The sequence below is a fragment of the Dermacentor albipictus genome, chromosome 2 (genome assembly GCF_038994185.2).
Source record: "Dermacentor albipictus isolate Rhodes 1998 colony chromosome 2, USDA_Dalb.pri_finalv2, whole genome shotgun sequence".
Lineage (NCBI taxonomy): Eukaryota > Metazoa > Arthropoda > Arachnida > Ixodida > Ixodidae > Dermacentor > Dermacentor albipictus.
In genome coordinates this window covers 674294-693494 of record NC_091822.1, presented here as the reverse complement: position 1 = coordinate 693494, position 19201 = coordinate 674294, and the positions used below count along the sequence as shown (strand labels likewise).

The 19201-nt window shown below is 46.6% G+C and overlaps 1 protein-coding gene across 2 annotated transcripts in view; it reads right to left on the bottom strand.

Annotated features, from left to right (window-relative positions):
- The window catches only part of LOC139055839 (pre-mRNA 3' end processing protein WDR33-like), a 219083-nt gene that overhangs the window by 24706 nt on the left and 175176 nt on the right, over positions 1-19201 (bottom strand). For both annotated transcript variants that reach the window (XM_070533385.1, XM_070533386.1), the window contains 2 exons: positions 13616-13873; positions 459-595 (listed from right to left, as the gene is read on the bottom strand). In XM_070533385.1, coding sequence (XP_070389486.1) covers positions 459-595; positions 13616-13873 — 395 coding nt within the window. The remainder of the gene's footprint in view (positions 1-458; positions 596-13615; positions 13874-19201) is intronic.

The following is a 19201-nucleotide window of genomic DNA, read 5'->3' as shown; positions in this document are numbered from 1 at the left end:
CGCGTGGTCAAGCACTTAGGCGACAATGAACAATGACTTTGTTTTGAGTGACTCTACTATGGGACATCGTTGGACTATTGTCTATGCAGACTAGTTGGTGCTCTACCATGAAGCACAGCTTCTCTCCTCCTGTACTGCTTCACATTCTCATGAGGAGAGGTGGGTTAGTTGCGAGGAGAGAGTGGCGGCATAAGTGAACCGAGAGCTGCAGGTGAGGCGAGGCAAGGTGCGAATGTGGCAGCGAGAGGGGAACGAACAAGCAGGTGGTGCGAAAAGTGTGTGTGTTGTGGTGTGAACAGATAGATGGCATGTGGAGAGCGTGCGAGAAGAGTCACGCAGTGTGGTAATAAAATGAATATAACATGTTGGCCTGTCGTCGTTTGCAACATGATAAAATTGTAAATGTTGGCAGGTATGATTGTGCTATAAGCCTGAGCTGCGCTATCACAGTGGCTTACCCTGATCTGTGGTTGTGCCTGGCTGCCTGAGCCAGGGTCGCCCATGTTGCGCCACTCGCCAGCCGCCTGTCTCTGGAACTGGCCCTGGTCCTGGCCGGCTATGGGTGGCAATCCCTGGTGTCGAAAGCCCATGGGCACTGCAAAACAATGCATTGGGGTAAAGTAAGGAGCAATTCACTACACAGGGCAGAAGAACAGTGCAAAAGTGTCAGAGCACAGCACCACCCGCAAAAAAAACTTGGGCGTCTTTGACTGGGCAGTTCACATGCACAAGAAAAACAGAGAAACATAAATAGATTAGATGCAGACAATACATATGGCTACCACAAAGCACGTGTCTCGTGACATGTCCTTTTTGGTTAAGAGGAGACATGGATCTTCAACCAGAATCGCAAGAAAAGATGTATTCTTTGGGTATAGTGCCGAAAACATGTACATATATATGCAATGTTACACACTTATTCTAATTTCAGGTTCATTTTTGCTTGTCTCCTTTGGTACTAATTTTATGCAAGCTTCTTTCAATTAATGTTTTGCAAATGTTTACAAAATATTAGTTCCTCAGGTATTGCTAGATGCAGTATCAATGTTTTTTGTATAATCCAATGAACGCCATAAGATTAAACTTAATACTCTGCCTACCCTAGAAGAAGAGTAGCGAGACTTCAAAGTTAAGCACCACAAGAACACTCTCTTGAATTTTAACGTTTGCCTGGGATGTGTTGGCCTGAGAGTTGCTGGAAGCCTGTTATATAAAGAAAGGAATGTGATTATGGCATCAGTATTGCTTCCAGCTCTCTTCACAAGAGTGAATTTCAGTTTTTAGATACTGCTCTGTGCTTCTTTGTGCGCACCGCACTTGTAATGCTGTTCACAGCACCTTAGCTCCACTTACATAATGGGTGTTGCATACAGAAGTAACCCCTTCAGCGGCGGTCTGCACAATTGTGTACGCAACGTATGAAAATCCCACGCCCACCACACTTTGCTGCTACTGGGTGGAAATGCTGTATGTATGTTTCAGTATGTTTCCCACATTGAGAACTAGCACTATCTGCTCTTTCAGGAGCAGAAAACATAAGTGCAAAAAATCAGTCAAGATGGATGCCTCCTCATTGTACGGGATGGCGAGTAAGTGACTTCAACTTTTTCTTCAATTGACGCAACAAATCGGCTTTTGCAAGAATTAAAATTATATGATGTGTGAATGTAAAGTCTAGGCTTCCGTTTTGTGTAAAATTTATTCAAAATAAACTTGGGACAAGTGTGCGAAGATTGTTGAAATGGTGCATGCACAATTGTGGTCCCCCAGGCCTTGCAATTCTGCTGCCCTCTTTAGCCCACTGCCTGCACCTACATAGTGCTTCATGTGATTCTCATACATTAATTTTGCTTACTTCATGGGGCTTGATTATTCGAATTTCTGACTCTCCACCAGATCAGAAAGCAATGTTGAACAGAATTGCAAATGGGAATGTTTCGGACAGTAATTTTTCTGACTATGAAGTTAATTAGACTCTTGAAGCAGTTGTAAGTGTTACTTTAAAGGCCAACTGCAACGAAGTTTCACTTTGTCTAAATTGTCTGTAAATGCTTAGCACATGCTATCAATGCATTCTTGGTAACGCCGCAGGGCTAGTAATGGTTTACCGTATTTACTCGCACAATCAATGCTCCTTCTTTCCCGAAAAATATGCACAAAGTTGGGGGTGCATTCATTATGTGGGGTAAAATTTTGAGCAAATTATTTTCTGTGGCCACCCCTAAAGAAGTTACTTTCGCCCGAAATGCGAACCATAGATTGAGACAGCAAATGTGTGGACAGCTGCACGAAGTAAGGATAGTAGAGTTATCGGCCGTATAAACTTGCAAACATTCACCTCAACGCAAACTGAGCGGTGAGAACGCAGCACGCACAAAGGTATGTGCCGCCATTGACTCAGCCCCCGTTGCATGAAGACAGGGCGCGGCACGGCCGCGCAATGTGCAGTTGCTCTTAGAGTAAAATGCTGCACTCCCCCCTCTCCCCGGCGCCATGCGCGCGATGGAAGAAGGTGTGGTTCTTTCCCACTTTCCTCCCTTGTACGTGGGAGATTGAGCTGCAATCGTCGGCGCCTGTCGGGCGCGGTTGTACAATACGCAGTTGCTGCCAGAGTACAACACTGCTGCTCCTCCCTCCTCTTTCTCCCGGGGCCTTTTGCGCAACGAAAGGCGGTGCACGGGAATGAACCCCGATCGTCCGCTTCCCTCGCGCGCTTTCACTCACAGCTACACCGTGCGGCCCGCGGCAATGAAAACGACAACAGCAAAAATGCACCTGGGGCATCCATATAATTGCTACCGCCAGGAAAGTAGGAGGCACGGTACAATTTGGCGTCCGACGCGATGGCGGACACAATTGCACCCACCGGACGTAATATCAGGAGCTGAACAGTATCTTCAACAGGACAATGCAAGATCTGCTTGGCAAATGCTTTCTTGGGATGACTATAAGTACCATAAGCCGCGATGGCGCACGAAAACCAAGCGTAATACCCCCGTCACATGGCAAACCTAATGTCATTTCCAACGAATGACATATGTTGTGGTTAATGTCATTATCACCGCGCACTGTCACACGGCAAAAGCTAATGGAAATCAGGGGAAAGGTGGAAGATGGAAATTTAAGACGATAAGCAAAACGAAAACAAGGTGAAAGCAGGAGCAAATGTTTGGACAAGTGGACTTGTATTCTTCAAGGCCTTGAAGAAGACAAGTCCACTTGTCGAAACGTCGGCTTCTGCTTTCACCTTGTTCTCGTTTTGCTAATCGGCAAAAACTAATGTCATTTGAAAATGATGACAATGACGATAGATAAAACAAAAAAAAGAGAAGACAGGCAAAAACATTGTCGAACCCACTTTTGTTCAAGAATTAGTTTCCAATATGCTAAATTCCGTTGGAATATTTGATCCTCCCTTTCAGACAGTACTTTTGGATAACTAGGTAACTTGTAGACACTGCAAACCAAGTTGAGTCAAGCCAAGCCGAAGATGAGGCAAGCAACATGGCAGAAAACACAATGGGCGCGTTCGCTACTTCTGCTGAAGAGGAATGAAAACGGCAGTTGTGTGTCACCGCCGTTCTGATGTGCATGCGAGCTCCTAATATCTACATTGTCAGCGCAAGCCATAGGAAAACACGCGTGTGCATTTACCTATGTCAAGTCAATCGAAGTGGCCGAGGCTGATGCTTCTGTGTAAACAAACACGACTGTCGCAGTGAAAACCAAAGGGCGCAGTCTAGTCACTGGATTGAGAGAATTTCTGTAATTATGCAATAAGAGGCACTTAAATGCCAGTAAAGTAATAATTAGGTAATCAAACAGACAAAATAATTAATTTTTTCTTAAGCAATAAAGAAGCACGTGCTGTTTGCGAAGCTGACCGGTAGGCTCCTGGTGTCGAGGATATGCATTCGGTTCCCAAGCAAATACAAATAAGTTTGGCAAGCTCATTCGTTTGGAAATGTAATTTTCGATGAATGGCATTACGTTTTACCGTATGACACCAAACAAATGTCATTCATATTAAATGACTTTGGATTTGCTGAGTGACAGGGGTATAAGTCGTATTCAGAGATGATATTTTTGAGTGATCATTTCCAGTAGCACTTGCGCGGCAACTGCGTTTCCCCCGTCTATGCCAGTGTGCCCCGGTGTCCGTAGGATTTCAACATTTTTCCCATTGTCCTGTATTCTTTTTAGCTTTTTTCTAGTGTCACTGGCCACAGCATCTTCAGTCGTAGGCACTGTTTCCATCCCGGTGTGCACCGCTGTACATAGGATTTCAACATTTGTCCCGTTGTCCTGTAGTCTCTTTAGCTTTTTTCTAGTGTCACTAGCCACAGCATCATCAGTCGTAGGCACCGTCTCTGTCCCAGTGTGCCCCGGTGTACATAGGATTTCAACATTTGTCCCATTGTCCTGTATTCGCTTTAGCTTTTTTCTAGTGTCACTGGCCACAGCATCATCAGTCGTAGGCACCGTTTCCGTGCCGGTGTGCCCCGGTGTCCATAGGATTTCAATATTCATCCCATTGTCCTGTATTCTCTTCAGCTTTTTTCTAGTGTCACTGGCTACAGCATCATCAGTCATAAGCACCGTTAATTCGGTCACCGCTTCGTACGAATCAGTAAGGATCCGATAATTATTTCACACACTCTGCTCTACAATGTCTCCCATGTAAATGGGAATGGTTTTGACCGCTCCCCATATAGCTAAAAGTTCGGCGTGCAAGGTTGCGCCTCTGAGAAGCTGACATGTGTGATAGCCATTGTATTGGGGTGCAGATGTGCTAATCTAGGCCATACTTGCTATGTCGTTTGTGATTGCAGGATCCGTGTAGATGTCAATGGTGGGCTGCGACGTTCTTAGTTCCATTCTCTTTTTAAATATTTTTCTTGCTTCCGTGTTTCGTCTGGCGATAGGGCGTTGTTGCCTCCGTATGCCCAATGGCGCTTTCCATGGTGGCGTTATGGTCGCTTCCGGGGGCTTTGGCTTCGCATGGACTTGTTTATCCCATGCCATGATCTGTTTTCCTTGAGTCGTGTTTTCCAACCGGGATCACATTCGGATTCGTGCTTCATTGATTATGTGAAATCGGCTTGATTACACGAACAGATCCCCACACTCTATTTCCTCGCCAAACCCCGTGGACCAAAAATCCATACCTAAAGATATTGGCAGAAGGCTCTCCTAGCAGAGCACTGATGCATTACATTCGCACTAATATAAAAGCAGACAGTAAACGGAGACTATTAGAAGCTGCACGAGTACATGTGTTTGACGACAAGGGCTGGCTTACTCGCACAGAAGAGGTTTTTTTTTAATAAGGTTATGGCCAATGCTGCATGCACACCACACATACTTGAGAAATGGCACCAAACCAGACAAGCTACGATTGCGAACACTTATACGCCATGCACACATTGCCAGGAGTCATGCAGAGTAGACTTGCAACACCTCATTTGGAGCTGTGCAGCTTTTTCACAAGGGAGATCCAACATTCAACATTTACTACACAGAGACATTAGAACACTAGGAATTGGAATACAGTCGAACACAGATATATCGAACTCGAAGGGGATCGCGAATTAATTCGATATATCAAAAATTCGATATAAAAAATACAGGCCCAGAGAGTTTACCTGTGGCGGACGATGACCTACCGATCGGCGCATTCAAGAATGACAACTATTTCCGCACACACGACGCAACGTAATGCTTTATTTGTGCGAAAAAAAAATCGCTTATGTTGGTCTGCTTCTTCGCCTTGCAAATGAAATTAAAGACGCCAACCTCGATCTTATCGAGGCTGTTCAGGTGCGAAAGCCCGGTTCCTTCCATGTCGCCGCAACAACGGCGAATCAAGCTGAACGCTGCCGCCACTTCAGCGGCGGAGTACGAGCGTGTAGCCGCGCCCTCGTCCGGACGATCTTCGTCGCCACTCGAGCTGTCAGCCTGGGTCCCTCCGACTGCAGCTACAATATCCTCGTCGGCGAGGCTCGCAACAGCCTGAACATTGCTGTCAACGTTCACATAATCGTCAGCAGACACTTCGGCTGGAACGGCAGCCGGGAAAAGGGACGACAACTCGCGAAACGCGTCGTCCATGCACTCGTTGTCGCCGTCGCCGTCTTCGCAGGTTTCAGGAAGTTTGGCTGTCACGAGGCCTGCCTTCCGGAAGCAGTTGGCCACAGGCTCCTGCTTCACGTCTCTCCAGGCGCCTGTCATCATTTGAATGGCCCCCAGCAGGTCAACCTTAAGCTCGGTGCCCATGCGGAGGTTCACCAAAAGCCTATCAATGAGTCGCCTCCTGTAGCCGACTTTGAACGACTTAATGATGCCCTGGTCGAGCGGCTACAACTTTGCTGTCGTGTTCACCGGCAGAAACTTGAGCGCGATGTTTTTGAGCTTGCAGGTGGTGTGATGGGCCGAGCAGTTATCGACGAGGAGGCAAGCGTGACGCCCCGATTTGCCCAGTTCGGCGTCCCACGCTTGCAGCCATTCTGTGAACAGCTGACGCGTCATCCACGCCTTCTTATTGAAGGCGTAGCGAACGGGGAGCTGCTTACAGTTTTTGAAGCAGCGCGGTGCCCTTGCTTTGCCAATCACAAAGGGCTGGAGCTTTTGAGAGCCATCCATGTTAGCAGCAAGCAGAATGCTCACGCGGACTTTGCTCATCTTGCCCCCGTGACACGTGCTGCCTCGGACGTCGAGCGTCTTGCTGGGCAGCATCTGCCAAAACAACCCGGTCTCGTCGGCGTTGAAGATTTCCGCGGATGAAAACTTCGCGCAAATTTCTGGCCATTCCTTCGAAATCCACTGCTGGATATCCTGGCTGATGACGGCTCCGCTTTCCCCAGAAATGGTTCTGCCAACTATCTTATGGCGGTTCTTAAACCTCTGCAGCCACCCTGTGTTGTCGGCGAAGTTGTCATCACCGAGTGCAGCGGCAAACCATCTGGCTTTAGCTATTAGCATTGGGCCATCCACCGGAATGTTCTTAGCCCGCACCTCTAAAAACCACGCATAGAGGGCCTTTTAAACTTTCTCGTGAGCAGGAGCGCGCACACGACAAGCTCCCGACGTTCGTAACTCCGCCGCTTTCGACTTTATGTCCGCCTTGTTTTTTAACAAGGTGCTTAGAGTGCTCCGAGCAATCCCGAAGTCGTCTGCCACCGTCGCACTTTTCTCGCCCGCCTGAACACGCTGAATGGCTTTCAGCTTTGTCGCAAAGTCCAGGTTCTTGCGCTTCTTGACGCTGCTTGTGCTTGCTGCGGCCATTGCTTCCGCGTCAGCTCACCACGATCCAGTCACATGTGTTGTGAGACGCACGCAAAACAATAATGAACACGAACAAAACACAAGAATTCACGTGCGCAGCCACCGCCAACAAAGCACTCGCGATGGCCACCTCCGAGGGCGACAGCGACGTACGAAAGGCACGAGCTGTGGTTGGCTGAGCAAAACTCGTGAAAAAGCAACAAGAAAAAAAAAAGCCAAAAGGAGGAGGCCACCGCCGCCTTCGTTCCTGGCTACCTTTTCCGAGCCGATCACTATGGTTACGCGGGGGAAGGATGAGAGACATTGGGAGAGAGAAAAATAAAAGCAGTTCTGCAAGCAGGGTGTTGCCGCAAGTCGGAGAGCGTGCGCAGCGGGAGTACCGTCTGAGCCTCCCTCCCTCTCGCTCTCACATTTTCCGAGCCTTTCGGGGGAGGCGCGGAGCACGCGGGTGCAGCGAGTGCCGAGATCGCACGGCGTTCTATATACATGTATCCAATGGCGGGTAAAAATATCGTTCGATATAAACGTACGAATTTCTATACTTTTACACAGAATTTTCAAGGGGATAATTTACGAGTTCGATGCAGACAATAATTCGATATATGTGGGTTCGATATATCCGTGTTTGACTGTACAAACTAGCCCTGAAACACAGAAAGCCATTGCGACATATGGCAGACAAAGTGGCTTGTTTCGAGTAGTGTAGAAGTGGTCGACTAGCCTATGCGAGAGCGGTGGAACTGAACATGCACCTGAGTATGCACAAAGCGGAAGATCAAAGACTGAGACGAAGATGTGCTTCAGCCAACAATCCGGGAACCCACATTCCTTTCCCTCCTAATCCCCAACAGTGGCCTAGAGCCGTGCCCTTCCTTAAAATAAAGGCTTTATTCATTCATTCCAGCAGTGCATCACACACACACACACACACACACACACACACACACACACACACACACACACACACACACACACACACACACACACACACACACACACACACACGCGCGCGCGCACACACACACACGCACACACACACACAAAGTAGTGTGTGTCTCTACATCGGACGCATTAAAGTAGATGAACAAAAGCCTTTCTGACACAGCGGCAGAAATGCTGTCAGCAGGAACCTTGTGCTGCATTTGTGACGAAGAAGAACGCGACGTCGTGGCTATGGCGTAGATGTGGCTGCAAGCCATGCAGGATTGCAATGCTGCCAGAGCGAAATGGGCAAAATTTCATCAGGGCCGGTGTCCGGCCTGTCTGGCTGTGAGTTTATGTGCACTTAGCACCAACCTGGCCGAGCCCCTCTAGCCTGGCCGTGCCAAGCCTCAGCTGTTTATCATCCTTCACTACAGATGGTGGTAGTTGTCTGATTGATCGAAGAGTCCAGCATTTCCAGTGTGCCAGGCAGCGGCCGATGAAGTTGGACACGTCATGCCAGAGACACTAAGATCACTAAAATTTTACTCTGCACATTAAACGTGACCGGCAGCAGCATGGCAATCAGTTGTTGGCGCAGCACAAGCACAGAAGTGCGCGGTGTTAGGAATGGTCGTACGGGGTGGCAACGTGCCAGCTTTCAGCCCGCTGCACGTGTTCGAATCCAACCACACGAGGCGCACTTCAGAGCTCAGGAATGTGGTACTCGGCTGCGCCACCCGGGACAAAGCAGAGTTCTACGAAGCCCTCTGACGTCGGCTCTGGCCCTTTTCACCTGTGTGTATGTGCGGCATGTGTATGTGAGTCATCCTCCTCCTCCAACAGCCCTCGCCCTCCTCCAAAAGCCCTCGCCCTCCTCCAAAAGGGTGGGTCATCTATGGTGATGTCGAACGATGACTGGACAAACGTTTCCGTCCACTGGGACTCAATGGGGGGACCAAGGGCTTATAAGCAGCGGTTGCCGGCTGCTAGAGAGTGCTCGTCGTCGGGAGCTGAGTGCTCATTGTCATGCTTAAAATGTACTCGTGAGCTGTGTTCTACGGTGATGTCGAACGATGACTGGACGAACGTTTCCGTCCACTGGGACTCAATGGGGGGACCAAGGGCTTATAAGCAGCGGTTGCCGGCTGCTAGAGAGTGCTCGTCGTCGGGAGCTGAGTGCTCATTGTCATGCTTAAAATGTACTCGTGAGCTGTGTGCTCGTAAGCTGTTTGCTGTATGTTAGTCTTGCGGGCTCCATATGGGAGTCGCGCTAGACTGCCAATGTATCTTGTTCAAAATGTTAATATGTAAATAAATCCTGTTCACCGAGTTCCTCTCTACGACCTTCAACTTCTTCAAATGGTGGCAGCGGCGAGGTCGTCCGACGACTCCTACATCTGGTGGACAGCGGTAGGATCGTCCGACAACTCTTACAGCGGTGAGCGAACGCGCGGTGAGCGAACATGCTCGCGTCAGTGAACCTGAACCGCACACTATATGCCAGTATGCTGCTGGTGAGCCAAGCTAGCCCACATGCTACTTCATAGCGCTGTGTCGTCATCTTATTCCTTCTATTGTCCTTGTCTTGGGTGCGCTGTTACAACCCTTACCATGAATCCCAACCAACTGGCCCAATTTGCTGTTCTGATGCAAGCTAGCCCACGATGCACACTGTTCCAGCAGCTCCGGTATTCAATAGGACGTGTTATATTCTCACGCCAGCCACACTAGACTGTAACTGCACTATGCATGGATTGATTTCATGTTAAGGCAAATAATATCTGTGCCTTTAGCTTGGCCACCCCAATGTGCTCTTCTTTGAGCGGAGGCGGAACACATCGAGGCTCTGCTGTGGAATGTACTGTATTTACACGATTGTAAGTCGACCACTTTTTTTTAATTTGAAAACCTGAAGTGGGGGGGTCGACTTACAAATGAAACCAAAACATGGCACTGCCAAAAAAGCGAGACCAACGGGAGCTACAACGTACTTACTATTTTATGTTTGCTCTATGGCCCTAACCGTAGCTTCTCACTATCCCGCGGTTTGTTTGCTTTTTGGAAGGGTTTTTCAACATTTTTGAGAGTTTTACAGTGCACACAACACTCATGAGGGAGGTGTCGATAGCTGATGGAAGCGCCGCTGTTCCATTCGTGGCGGCACCCTCAGAACGGCAGCGCTTGCAGGGAGTATCGCTAGTCCATGGAAGAGCAGACGCCGCTCGCGGGTTTCTCTTTGCCTGTTGCGCTTAGCTTTCTGATGAAAAGCATTGGTTTGACGTGTTTTACTTGACTGCCGGCTACGTGCTACTTCTATTCTTTCTCAGTTGTCATGAGTGCTCCAGGCCCTCTAATCATTCGGCACTCGTTCACAACAGCGTTCGAGAGGGCTGCCATCCTTTACGCTGAAGAAACACATCACTGCGCAGCGAGCCGAAAGTTCGATGTTTCTGAACGGATGGTGCAAAAATGGTGACTGCAGCGAAATTTTCACCTGTGACGGCAAGTGAGGAATTTCCCACGTGCCAAAGTCTGAACGCTTTCCAGAGCTGTAGGCTAAGCTTACAGTGTATGTCACTGAAATGTGCGATCGGTCCCTACCAGTGAAGTGCGACATGGTCATGATACAAGTCCAGATATTCGCCTTTTAAGGACCTGCTCTACTGTGAGTACAACGGCTGGCTGGCGGCAGAAGACCGCAAAATTACGCCAATCGGGCCTGTCAAAAGAGCCTCCCTGACGGCTGCGTGTGGTTGGGTGCATTCGGCGTGGGCTGCTGTTCCACAAGATGTCGTGGTGCGCTCGTTTGCCAAATGTGAAATTTCGCGGGACGACGACGCGTTGTGGGACTGTAGCAATGATGACGATGGCAGCACTAGTGAAGATTAGTAGTCCAGTGACCATGTTAGCTATTAATAAATTTTCGTTATCGAATGTGCCCTCGGGTATGCTCTTTTTTTTTTTCACGCGATAAGGGGGGGGGGGGGGGTCGACTTACAATCGGGTAAATAAGGTAGACAACCAGATAGAGAAAACTGGCTGGACTCAGAATACCTCACACTAGAAGACCATTGCAGGCACGAAGCAGCTAGCAAGGTATACTAACTCTGTGTCTGGCAGACATGTGGGGCCTGTTCGCTGGTACACTGGAACGGTATACAAGCAAGGTAAGCAGACAACCCAGGGACTGGTTCTCTACAGTTTGCATAGTATGTCACTTCTGGTGACTGATAATGGCGGTGCTTTTTCAGTTTCGGTATGAAAGACATACATTTTTGCAAGCATCTTGTGAAGCGCCCACTCGCATTTAATCTGTAAAATTTTCCACAGAGGCTACTGCATGTCTAAATTATCTGAAATGGGGCTCTTTACGTGGTCCAGAATTTCATAGCAGTTGGCCTTAAACAATTTCTCGAATTAAACTAGAGATTGCTTCGGATTTTACCTTTCATTTAATTTTAGCCTCTGCTAATTTCAAACGAAAATGCGAGCTACTCCATTAACCTAGCAAAGAGGAAGAGGAAGTTGAGTCAGCACTAGCGAGAAAAAAGAAAACCTATGTGAAATGAATTAGTCAGGACTTTATGTCTATCGCAACAGATCACTGCCTCCCCTCTCCAAAAGGGTTGACACCAATTGAGCCGCTAAACTATTTTGGCAAATATTTCCCAGATACAATCTTCTTTGAGCTCATGCATCTTACATGCTGCAAACGGATGGAATTGTGCTATGAGCCACACCTGAAGAAAAATATTTTTTTTTGGCATACTGCTGCTCATGGCAATCATCAAGATGCCTCATGTCCAAATTTACTGGCAGAAAGCGACCAGAATTCCCTCTATTGCTGATGCTATGTCCTGAAAGAGGTTTCACAAGTTGAGGGCGATGCTGCATGTAACTGACTAATGCCACAATAAATCCCACAATGAACCAGTTTTGGAAGGTTACACCCAGCTTCAACGCAGTGAGATGGCGGTGTCTTCACCTTTAGCCTCTTCAAAAAAATAGCATTGACAAGCATATGATCTAATTCACTGGAAGAGCCATCGCCAAACAGTTTGTGAAAAACAAGGTTAAACCCGAGGGCATCAAGTTTTTTTTTTATGTTGCAGTATGGATGATATGTCAAACAATTTCAAGCTCCACCAAAGCAAGGGCACTGGGGCAAGTGCTGATCTTCGGATTAGGACCTTGGTGGATCTGTGATGATGCGCCCAGTGAAGCACCTTCTCCATGGTCCCAGTACTAGGTGCTACATGGACAAGTACTTTTCATCCGTACCTCTTTTCCATCATTTAAAGCTTGTTGGCATTTTGGCAACTGGGACAATCCAATTCAACTGGCTACTTGGCTGTACGAGTGACAGGGAGCTCAGGAAAGAATCAGCAGAGCCAGTGACTAGAATCACGGAGGACAAAGATGTCATCATTGTTCATTGTCATGACAACACTCCTGTCAGTGTGGTCTGCACAATTGTTGGCACCGGAAACACCAGGAAAGTGAAACGATGGAGCGAGTCACTCAAGCAGCACAGTGAAATTGATTACCCAGATGTGATCGCTGCATACAACAATTTCATGGGTGGCGTGGGTAAGCTTGATTTTTTCACATCGTTCCATCGTCTGTACACCAGAACAAGAAAGTGGCCAGTCAGGGTTATTTCCCACATCATCAGATTTGCAATTTGCAACTATTGGGTCCAATACATTCACGATGCGAGAGCTTAGAAGTTACCGAAAAAGGAAGTGAAGGACGTTTTAGCCTTTCAGTCCAACATCACCCACAACATGATTGGAAGCAATTGGAATGAGCCCACCAGGCGAGGACGACCGAGCAACAATGCTTTGACCACCACAAGGCAGGCACACAATCCAAAGCCTATGCCTACAAACTAGACCAGGTATCAGATGGGAACAATCACTGGCCAGCGCACGTTGATTCCAAGTTTTCACAAAGGTGCTTCGGCCGCAATTCAACATCTCAAACTGTTGCCAAAAGTGCAACATCGTTTTCTGCCTGACTGTAACAAAGGATTGCTTCTAAAAGTTCCACGCGAAGAAGTAATGAACTAAACTTTCATGGCAACAAAACATTCAAATGACAAGTTAAGTGCAGCCAAAGCGTGATGCAAATGTTTTTTTTTTTGTTCGTTGGAGAGGTGGCTGCAGAAGTGTAGGTGTCAAGGCATGGTGTGCACAATTGTGCCCATTAGCAAAACTTTCTGGATGCTTAATAAAGTTCGTTTTGAAGATAATTCTTATTTTCAGGGAAGTTTTTCTTAATCTGCACCTCAAAGAAATAAATTTAGTTGCTAATTGGCACTCATTCTATTTTATTTTTTTTCCCTGTGCGTTTTCACCGAGCGCCGCATCCTCCAATAGCCACTGTGATCGATGGGTGTGCTCACCGCCGTTGGGTGGTGCATCGACACCTGTAGCAGAGACCGGCGGTGCCCCCTGAAAGTGGGGAAACATCATGCTGCTCGGATGCGGCGGTGCGCCGAGGAGGCCCCCGACAGGTGTAAAGCCTCCCATGCCCCCCTGTGGCTGGCCCATCATGCCCATGGGCATGCCTGGCTGCTGCTGCTGTGGTGGCTGCTGCAGGTTCATGCCAGCGGGTGTCATGCCTGGCACTGTGGGCTGTTGCAACTGGGAACCATCCGCACCTGCACGGGTTGCACACATAAAGCCACCTAAAGAGGAACACAGCAGACTTCCGTTAATTACTCCAGTTTGTTCAATCCCAACTGAAGGTCCTGACCAGTGCTCACAGACTTCTATACGCCTAGTCTCATTACTTCGTCCTGAAATTAGCTCTCACTGGAAGAGTTGAACTTGATGCACCTGAGCCCAATAGTGACCCTAATGGCTACGGTGTCTGCCTTGCTGGCAAAAGACACATTTTCTTCACAAAAAGAACTTATGTTCAGCCTTCTTTCGGCAAAGTGTCGACATTGTGTTTGCTGCAACAGTGGCATGCCACAGGTTCAACTACCTGTTGCAGCAGCTATATTCCAATGGAAACTAACACAAGCACACCCCGGTACTTAGATACTATAGGTAAACAAGGTAGAACAGCCTTCTACTTCGTTTCTCATAGGCCCACTGTTGCTTTGAGGCAATGAAACTATCCTATCAACCAAATAATCAACTATAAATATTGAAGAAGTCAATACCGTATACACTCGCATAATGATCGCACCCCTGAATTTTGTTGTCAAAATTTGATTTTTTTTCTTCTGTGTAATGATAGCACCCTGAACTTGTCGCAGCGATATGATGTGTGCCAAGTCTAGCTAATGATGATCGCGCTTACCATCTGTCGAATGCTACGCGAACGACTCTTCAAGACATACCAAGAGGTCTGCATGCACCCAACATTCTTAAGCAGATGCCCCATTTCATTCCTTTCATCACTTTCCGCACTTCCATAAAAAAAAAAAAACAGCTACAACCAAACTTGGCTTTATTATGGGTAGGCTTTATAATGGTTGTGATCAACAACAACAAAAAAGGTGCCTTTAGATTCTTCTCGTCTGCACTCGTGGGCACGCAACGAATTGCGAGCGGCAACGATAGCAGCCACATTTACACTGATGCGTTAGAAGTGTACCCTATTCATACGCCAACACTTGTAACGCAGCTAATATATTCACCTACCCTTAGCAGAAATGTGCCGTATTAGGATAACAGTGAAGACAAATGCCGCAGTTTCCGCAGCATGCCCGCCATATGTCTCTATGTCACTGGCAGCTAAGCGCGCCCATCTCTGTTTCTGTCTCCTCAAAGTGGACATGGCTACGTTAGTGTCACAAACTTGCCTATATTAACGATGTTATTCATTATTGATACGGAAGAAACTGTTTCAATGCACGTAATGCACTCATGAGAAGAAAAATAATCGCATTCGGCACATTCGGCTTGCTCCGCTGGCCGCCATTTTTTTTTTTGTGTGTCCCGCACTGTTACAGCGGCAGCCGCCTGCTTGTCATCCCGCAGCAAATGCGGCGTAAAAAAGAAAATGTTCCTTTTCATGGGAAATTTAACTCGCGTAATGATCACACCCCTGAACTTGCATCAATTATTTTTTACAAAGAAGTGCGATCATTATGCGAGTAAATGCGGTAGATTCTTCTTGTAAAGTCATGTACTATTATCCAGTTATCCAATTATCCAGTTATCCAACTAGCTCAGCTTTCTGTCGTTCTATCTAGTTAAACCTGGATGTAACAAACTCGGCAAAATTGGCAATTTGCTTTCTCATACTGAAATTTCTTTGTTGAAATTTGACCTTTTATGTGAATAATTACAGTCGCTGATGGACTTTTCTTACAGGGGGGGCCTTCTACTCCAGCGGAAGCTGTCTATGGTGTAAACAAGTGCAACCATGCCGTCTATATCTTGAAAGCGATCTGCAATGGGTACGAGTCTAGGTGCACTGATGGCTGATAGCTTCGTGTGCACTTTGTTCTTACTGCTTAGTTTGTGTTGAAGCGAGAGGCAGCACAAAGATCAATTCACTTGCTGCTGCTGCGGCTCTTACTCACGCCAGCGTTTCGAACGCAGAGTGTCCGTGGTCATAGAGTGAGATGTGTTCGTGTTTACCTGTGCGTGCGCATGACCCCATGCTTATTAATTTAGTTAGTAAGGAAATGTTTAAATGCTTATACAGCCAGTAAAACTACTATCCTTACTTCGTATACCTTTTTAATAATTTGCTATGGCAATCAATTCTTCGCTTCTCGGGCAAAACTGCAAGTCTGTCTCGGTATTCCTTCGCAGTGGCAGTGAAATTTCGTTATACTGAAGACGTGCATAAACACACTTTGTTATAGTATTGAGGTTCTCAACACACGGTGTTTTATATATAAGAAAGTATAAGAAGTTAAATAATTTATTAATTGAGAATTTTGTTATATTGAAATTCCCTTACATCGAGCTTTAACTGTACTTGTACCGTGTATGCCTCAGCGTGAACCAAATAGAATGAAGCTGATGCCTGATGCATTCACAAAGAAGCAACTTGATGTGGCGCAAGAAACAAGGAAAAATATTTAAGGATCTTTAAAGGTAAGCACATGGCTAATAGTTGTGAAACTTTACCTAAAATGTCTAACAACACCAACTACTTGTGACACATGGACACATCCCGACACAGCTTGGTCTTGATCATCCCCAAGCTCACTCCCCCCCAACCCCACCCTCTTGGGGCTGTCCTTATATGAACACGCACACACCCTATGTTGGCAGCGACAACATGCCACTTTCATTGTGCAAGCTCAAGTCATAGGCCAGCCACAATGGAAGCAGCATTACATTATGAAACATCGTTCCAGCGCACAATTGAACAAGGACAAGAAGAGAAAGACAACACGAACGCCGGACTTCAACTGAATTTTATTCATGGAAAACAGGGCTTTATGTACACAGGGGGAGGGGGGGGGGCCTGCTAGTGCGCGGGACCACCCAAAAATATTTCCTTGGTCCAGGCAGCAGTCATCAGAAGTGTCAAACCAAAAGAAGAAAGTAATAAAAGCAAAAAGTGAAAAAAAAAGGTGAAAAAACCTTTTCCTCTCTTTTCCTCCCCCCTTTTTTACATCACTCAGTACAATCTTGCTCATCTCACGCCCTACCTAGCTGATTCGACACACCCGTTTGCCCTGAGATAATCAAGTTCTTTTTTGCAATTTTGAGTGCAACAGAAGAAGCACTGACACAGTAATTGTTTTCGGACCAAGGAACTATTTTTGAGTGGTCCTGCGCACTAGCAGCAACCCCCCCCCCCCCGCCCCCCCTCCCCCTGTGTACATAAAGCTCTATTTTCCATGGATAAAATTCAGGTGAAGTCCGGCGTTCGTGTTGTCTTTCTCTTCTCGTCCGTGTTCAAATGTGTGCTGGAACGTTGTTTCATAATGCTAATCACAACCAACTAGCCCAGCTGTCCACACTTAGCAGCATTACATGATGAACTGTCACAGTCATTACTAGGCATGGGCAACCTTTCCATTCATTAGCTGCAGAGTTATTCAAGAAATGTGAAAGAATTAAATGCTATAGACTGCACGGAAGGTGACATGTCACAGCTCACAGCAATATACAGCTGTGTGGGAATGAGAATGATGGACATTGAAAGGAAACTTTAGCCCAATGCCAACTCAGGTTTGTCTGTCCCGGATGACTTTTTCCTCAACTGCGAAGCTTTCTGAGAAAGCAGCATCGGTTTCCCTTGTAGCTTCATGCTACATTTGAGTGAATGACCATTTTCCCTTTCGAAATCTTTTTTCTGTTGTGTGCCCTTGGGGTCAAGAGTTTCAGGTAAGCACGTGAGGATATATTTTGGTTATTTCAAAATGTGTGGAATTAATTAGTCAAATAACAAAAATTTTTTACTTTTCTATTATTTTTGTCCAAAAAAATCGGTAGGGAAAGGGTTAAAACCACTAGTGATGTAAATGGGTTCAGCTTCACTTTTTTCTAATTAAAATGGTTCGGGCTGACAACCAATTTTCATGGTACCCAATTCGCAGTGCAATGGTAAGCTTGACGGGTAGAGTGTCTAATCATAAAATGGCAAGGTGAAAAACAGTAAAGCTGTGGAACATTCTTTATCAGGATTTTTTGATCTGCAGTGAGAATGTAGTCTTCACTAGAAGCATGCTGAAAACAGTGACAGGTGAACACAACAGCGATTATACGGAGGGAAGGCAGACAACAAGTGCGGCCGTAGCTGTGAGAAAGTAGTATTCTGTTTATCAAGCCGATGTTGCTGCAATTCATGTTTTCCAAAGTGTTAAATTATTTCTACAAGAACAGCTCTGTGTTTTTGTAATTTCCTGTCCAATTGCTTTGGTCACTGACCAATCAAGCGTGTTCCCCTCCTTCCCCCCGGCCAAGCCAAGTTAGGTTCTCGAAAGCGAAAACGCTTTTCGGGTTATCTACCAAGCTGACATTTCCGAATTCCCTGAGCTTTCCAGGTTTTCCCTGAGTGCCTATGCGAAATTCCCTGACACCATGTCGCCTAATGCTGTCACTCTCTAGTAAGGATGTTAAAAAATAAAAAACGACTTAATCCTGTTTGAATAGTAAGGAGTAGTGCTTTATTCAAAAAGAGAACAGAAGGGAAGTGTTAGCAAAATGCACTGCAAATAAGATATCTTCGAAAAAATGGTAAGACCCATTGCCAATCGAGTCAAACATTTTCAAATATGAACAAAAAGCATATGTATACAAAAGCAAATAGTTTCGAATATGAGCTATCTATATGATAGCAAGTGCACTGGTATAAGGCCTGAACATTATCACATATGGGATTCTCTCTCAGCAGCTGGAAAGTCAACCTCAACTGTCTTGACATACACTCAGCCCACGCACAATGCCTCAGTGTTGCATTTCACTGCTTTAAAGAGTTTATTTTGGTTTGGATAAGGGACACCTGCATCTCGGCGTCAGCCAGCACTTTGTTTTTTGAGCTCAAGCTTCTTCAAGAAGCGGTGGCACACTTCCTTTTGGATTGATTCCTCGATGTGTCGATCCTTCCTGTTCGTGTCTTTCTGCTGTGCGTTCGCCCCTTAGGCCATATGAAGCATCGTCTTGGTCAGTTGTACAGTCAACGTCCGGTTTTTCGGACTCCCTAGGGGCCGCGAAAACGTCTGAAAAAATGAATGCTTGTCTTTTACTGCCCTTAAGGGCTCAAATCGCCACAGGCTCGTCCTGCTGTCACTTACTTAGACAAGGCCTGCCAGTACACTTACTAGGCATATTGGTGCTCGTGCTGTGACAGGAGACGGCGGGTGCACGCTTGTATAACTATGGAATACATACTGTGTCCCGTGACAATTGCCCCTTCCTACTGTTGGGCTTCACCGCAATACTTCGCGATGCTTCACCGCGTAACATTGCTGTATTGAGGCGAAGCGGACTTTTGAAAACCGGCATCATGCAACATGTTATGCTTTTCGATTTTCGAAGCCATTGGCGAATTCTTTCAATGAAAA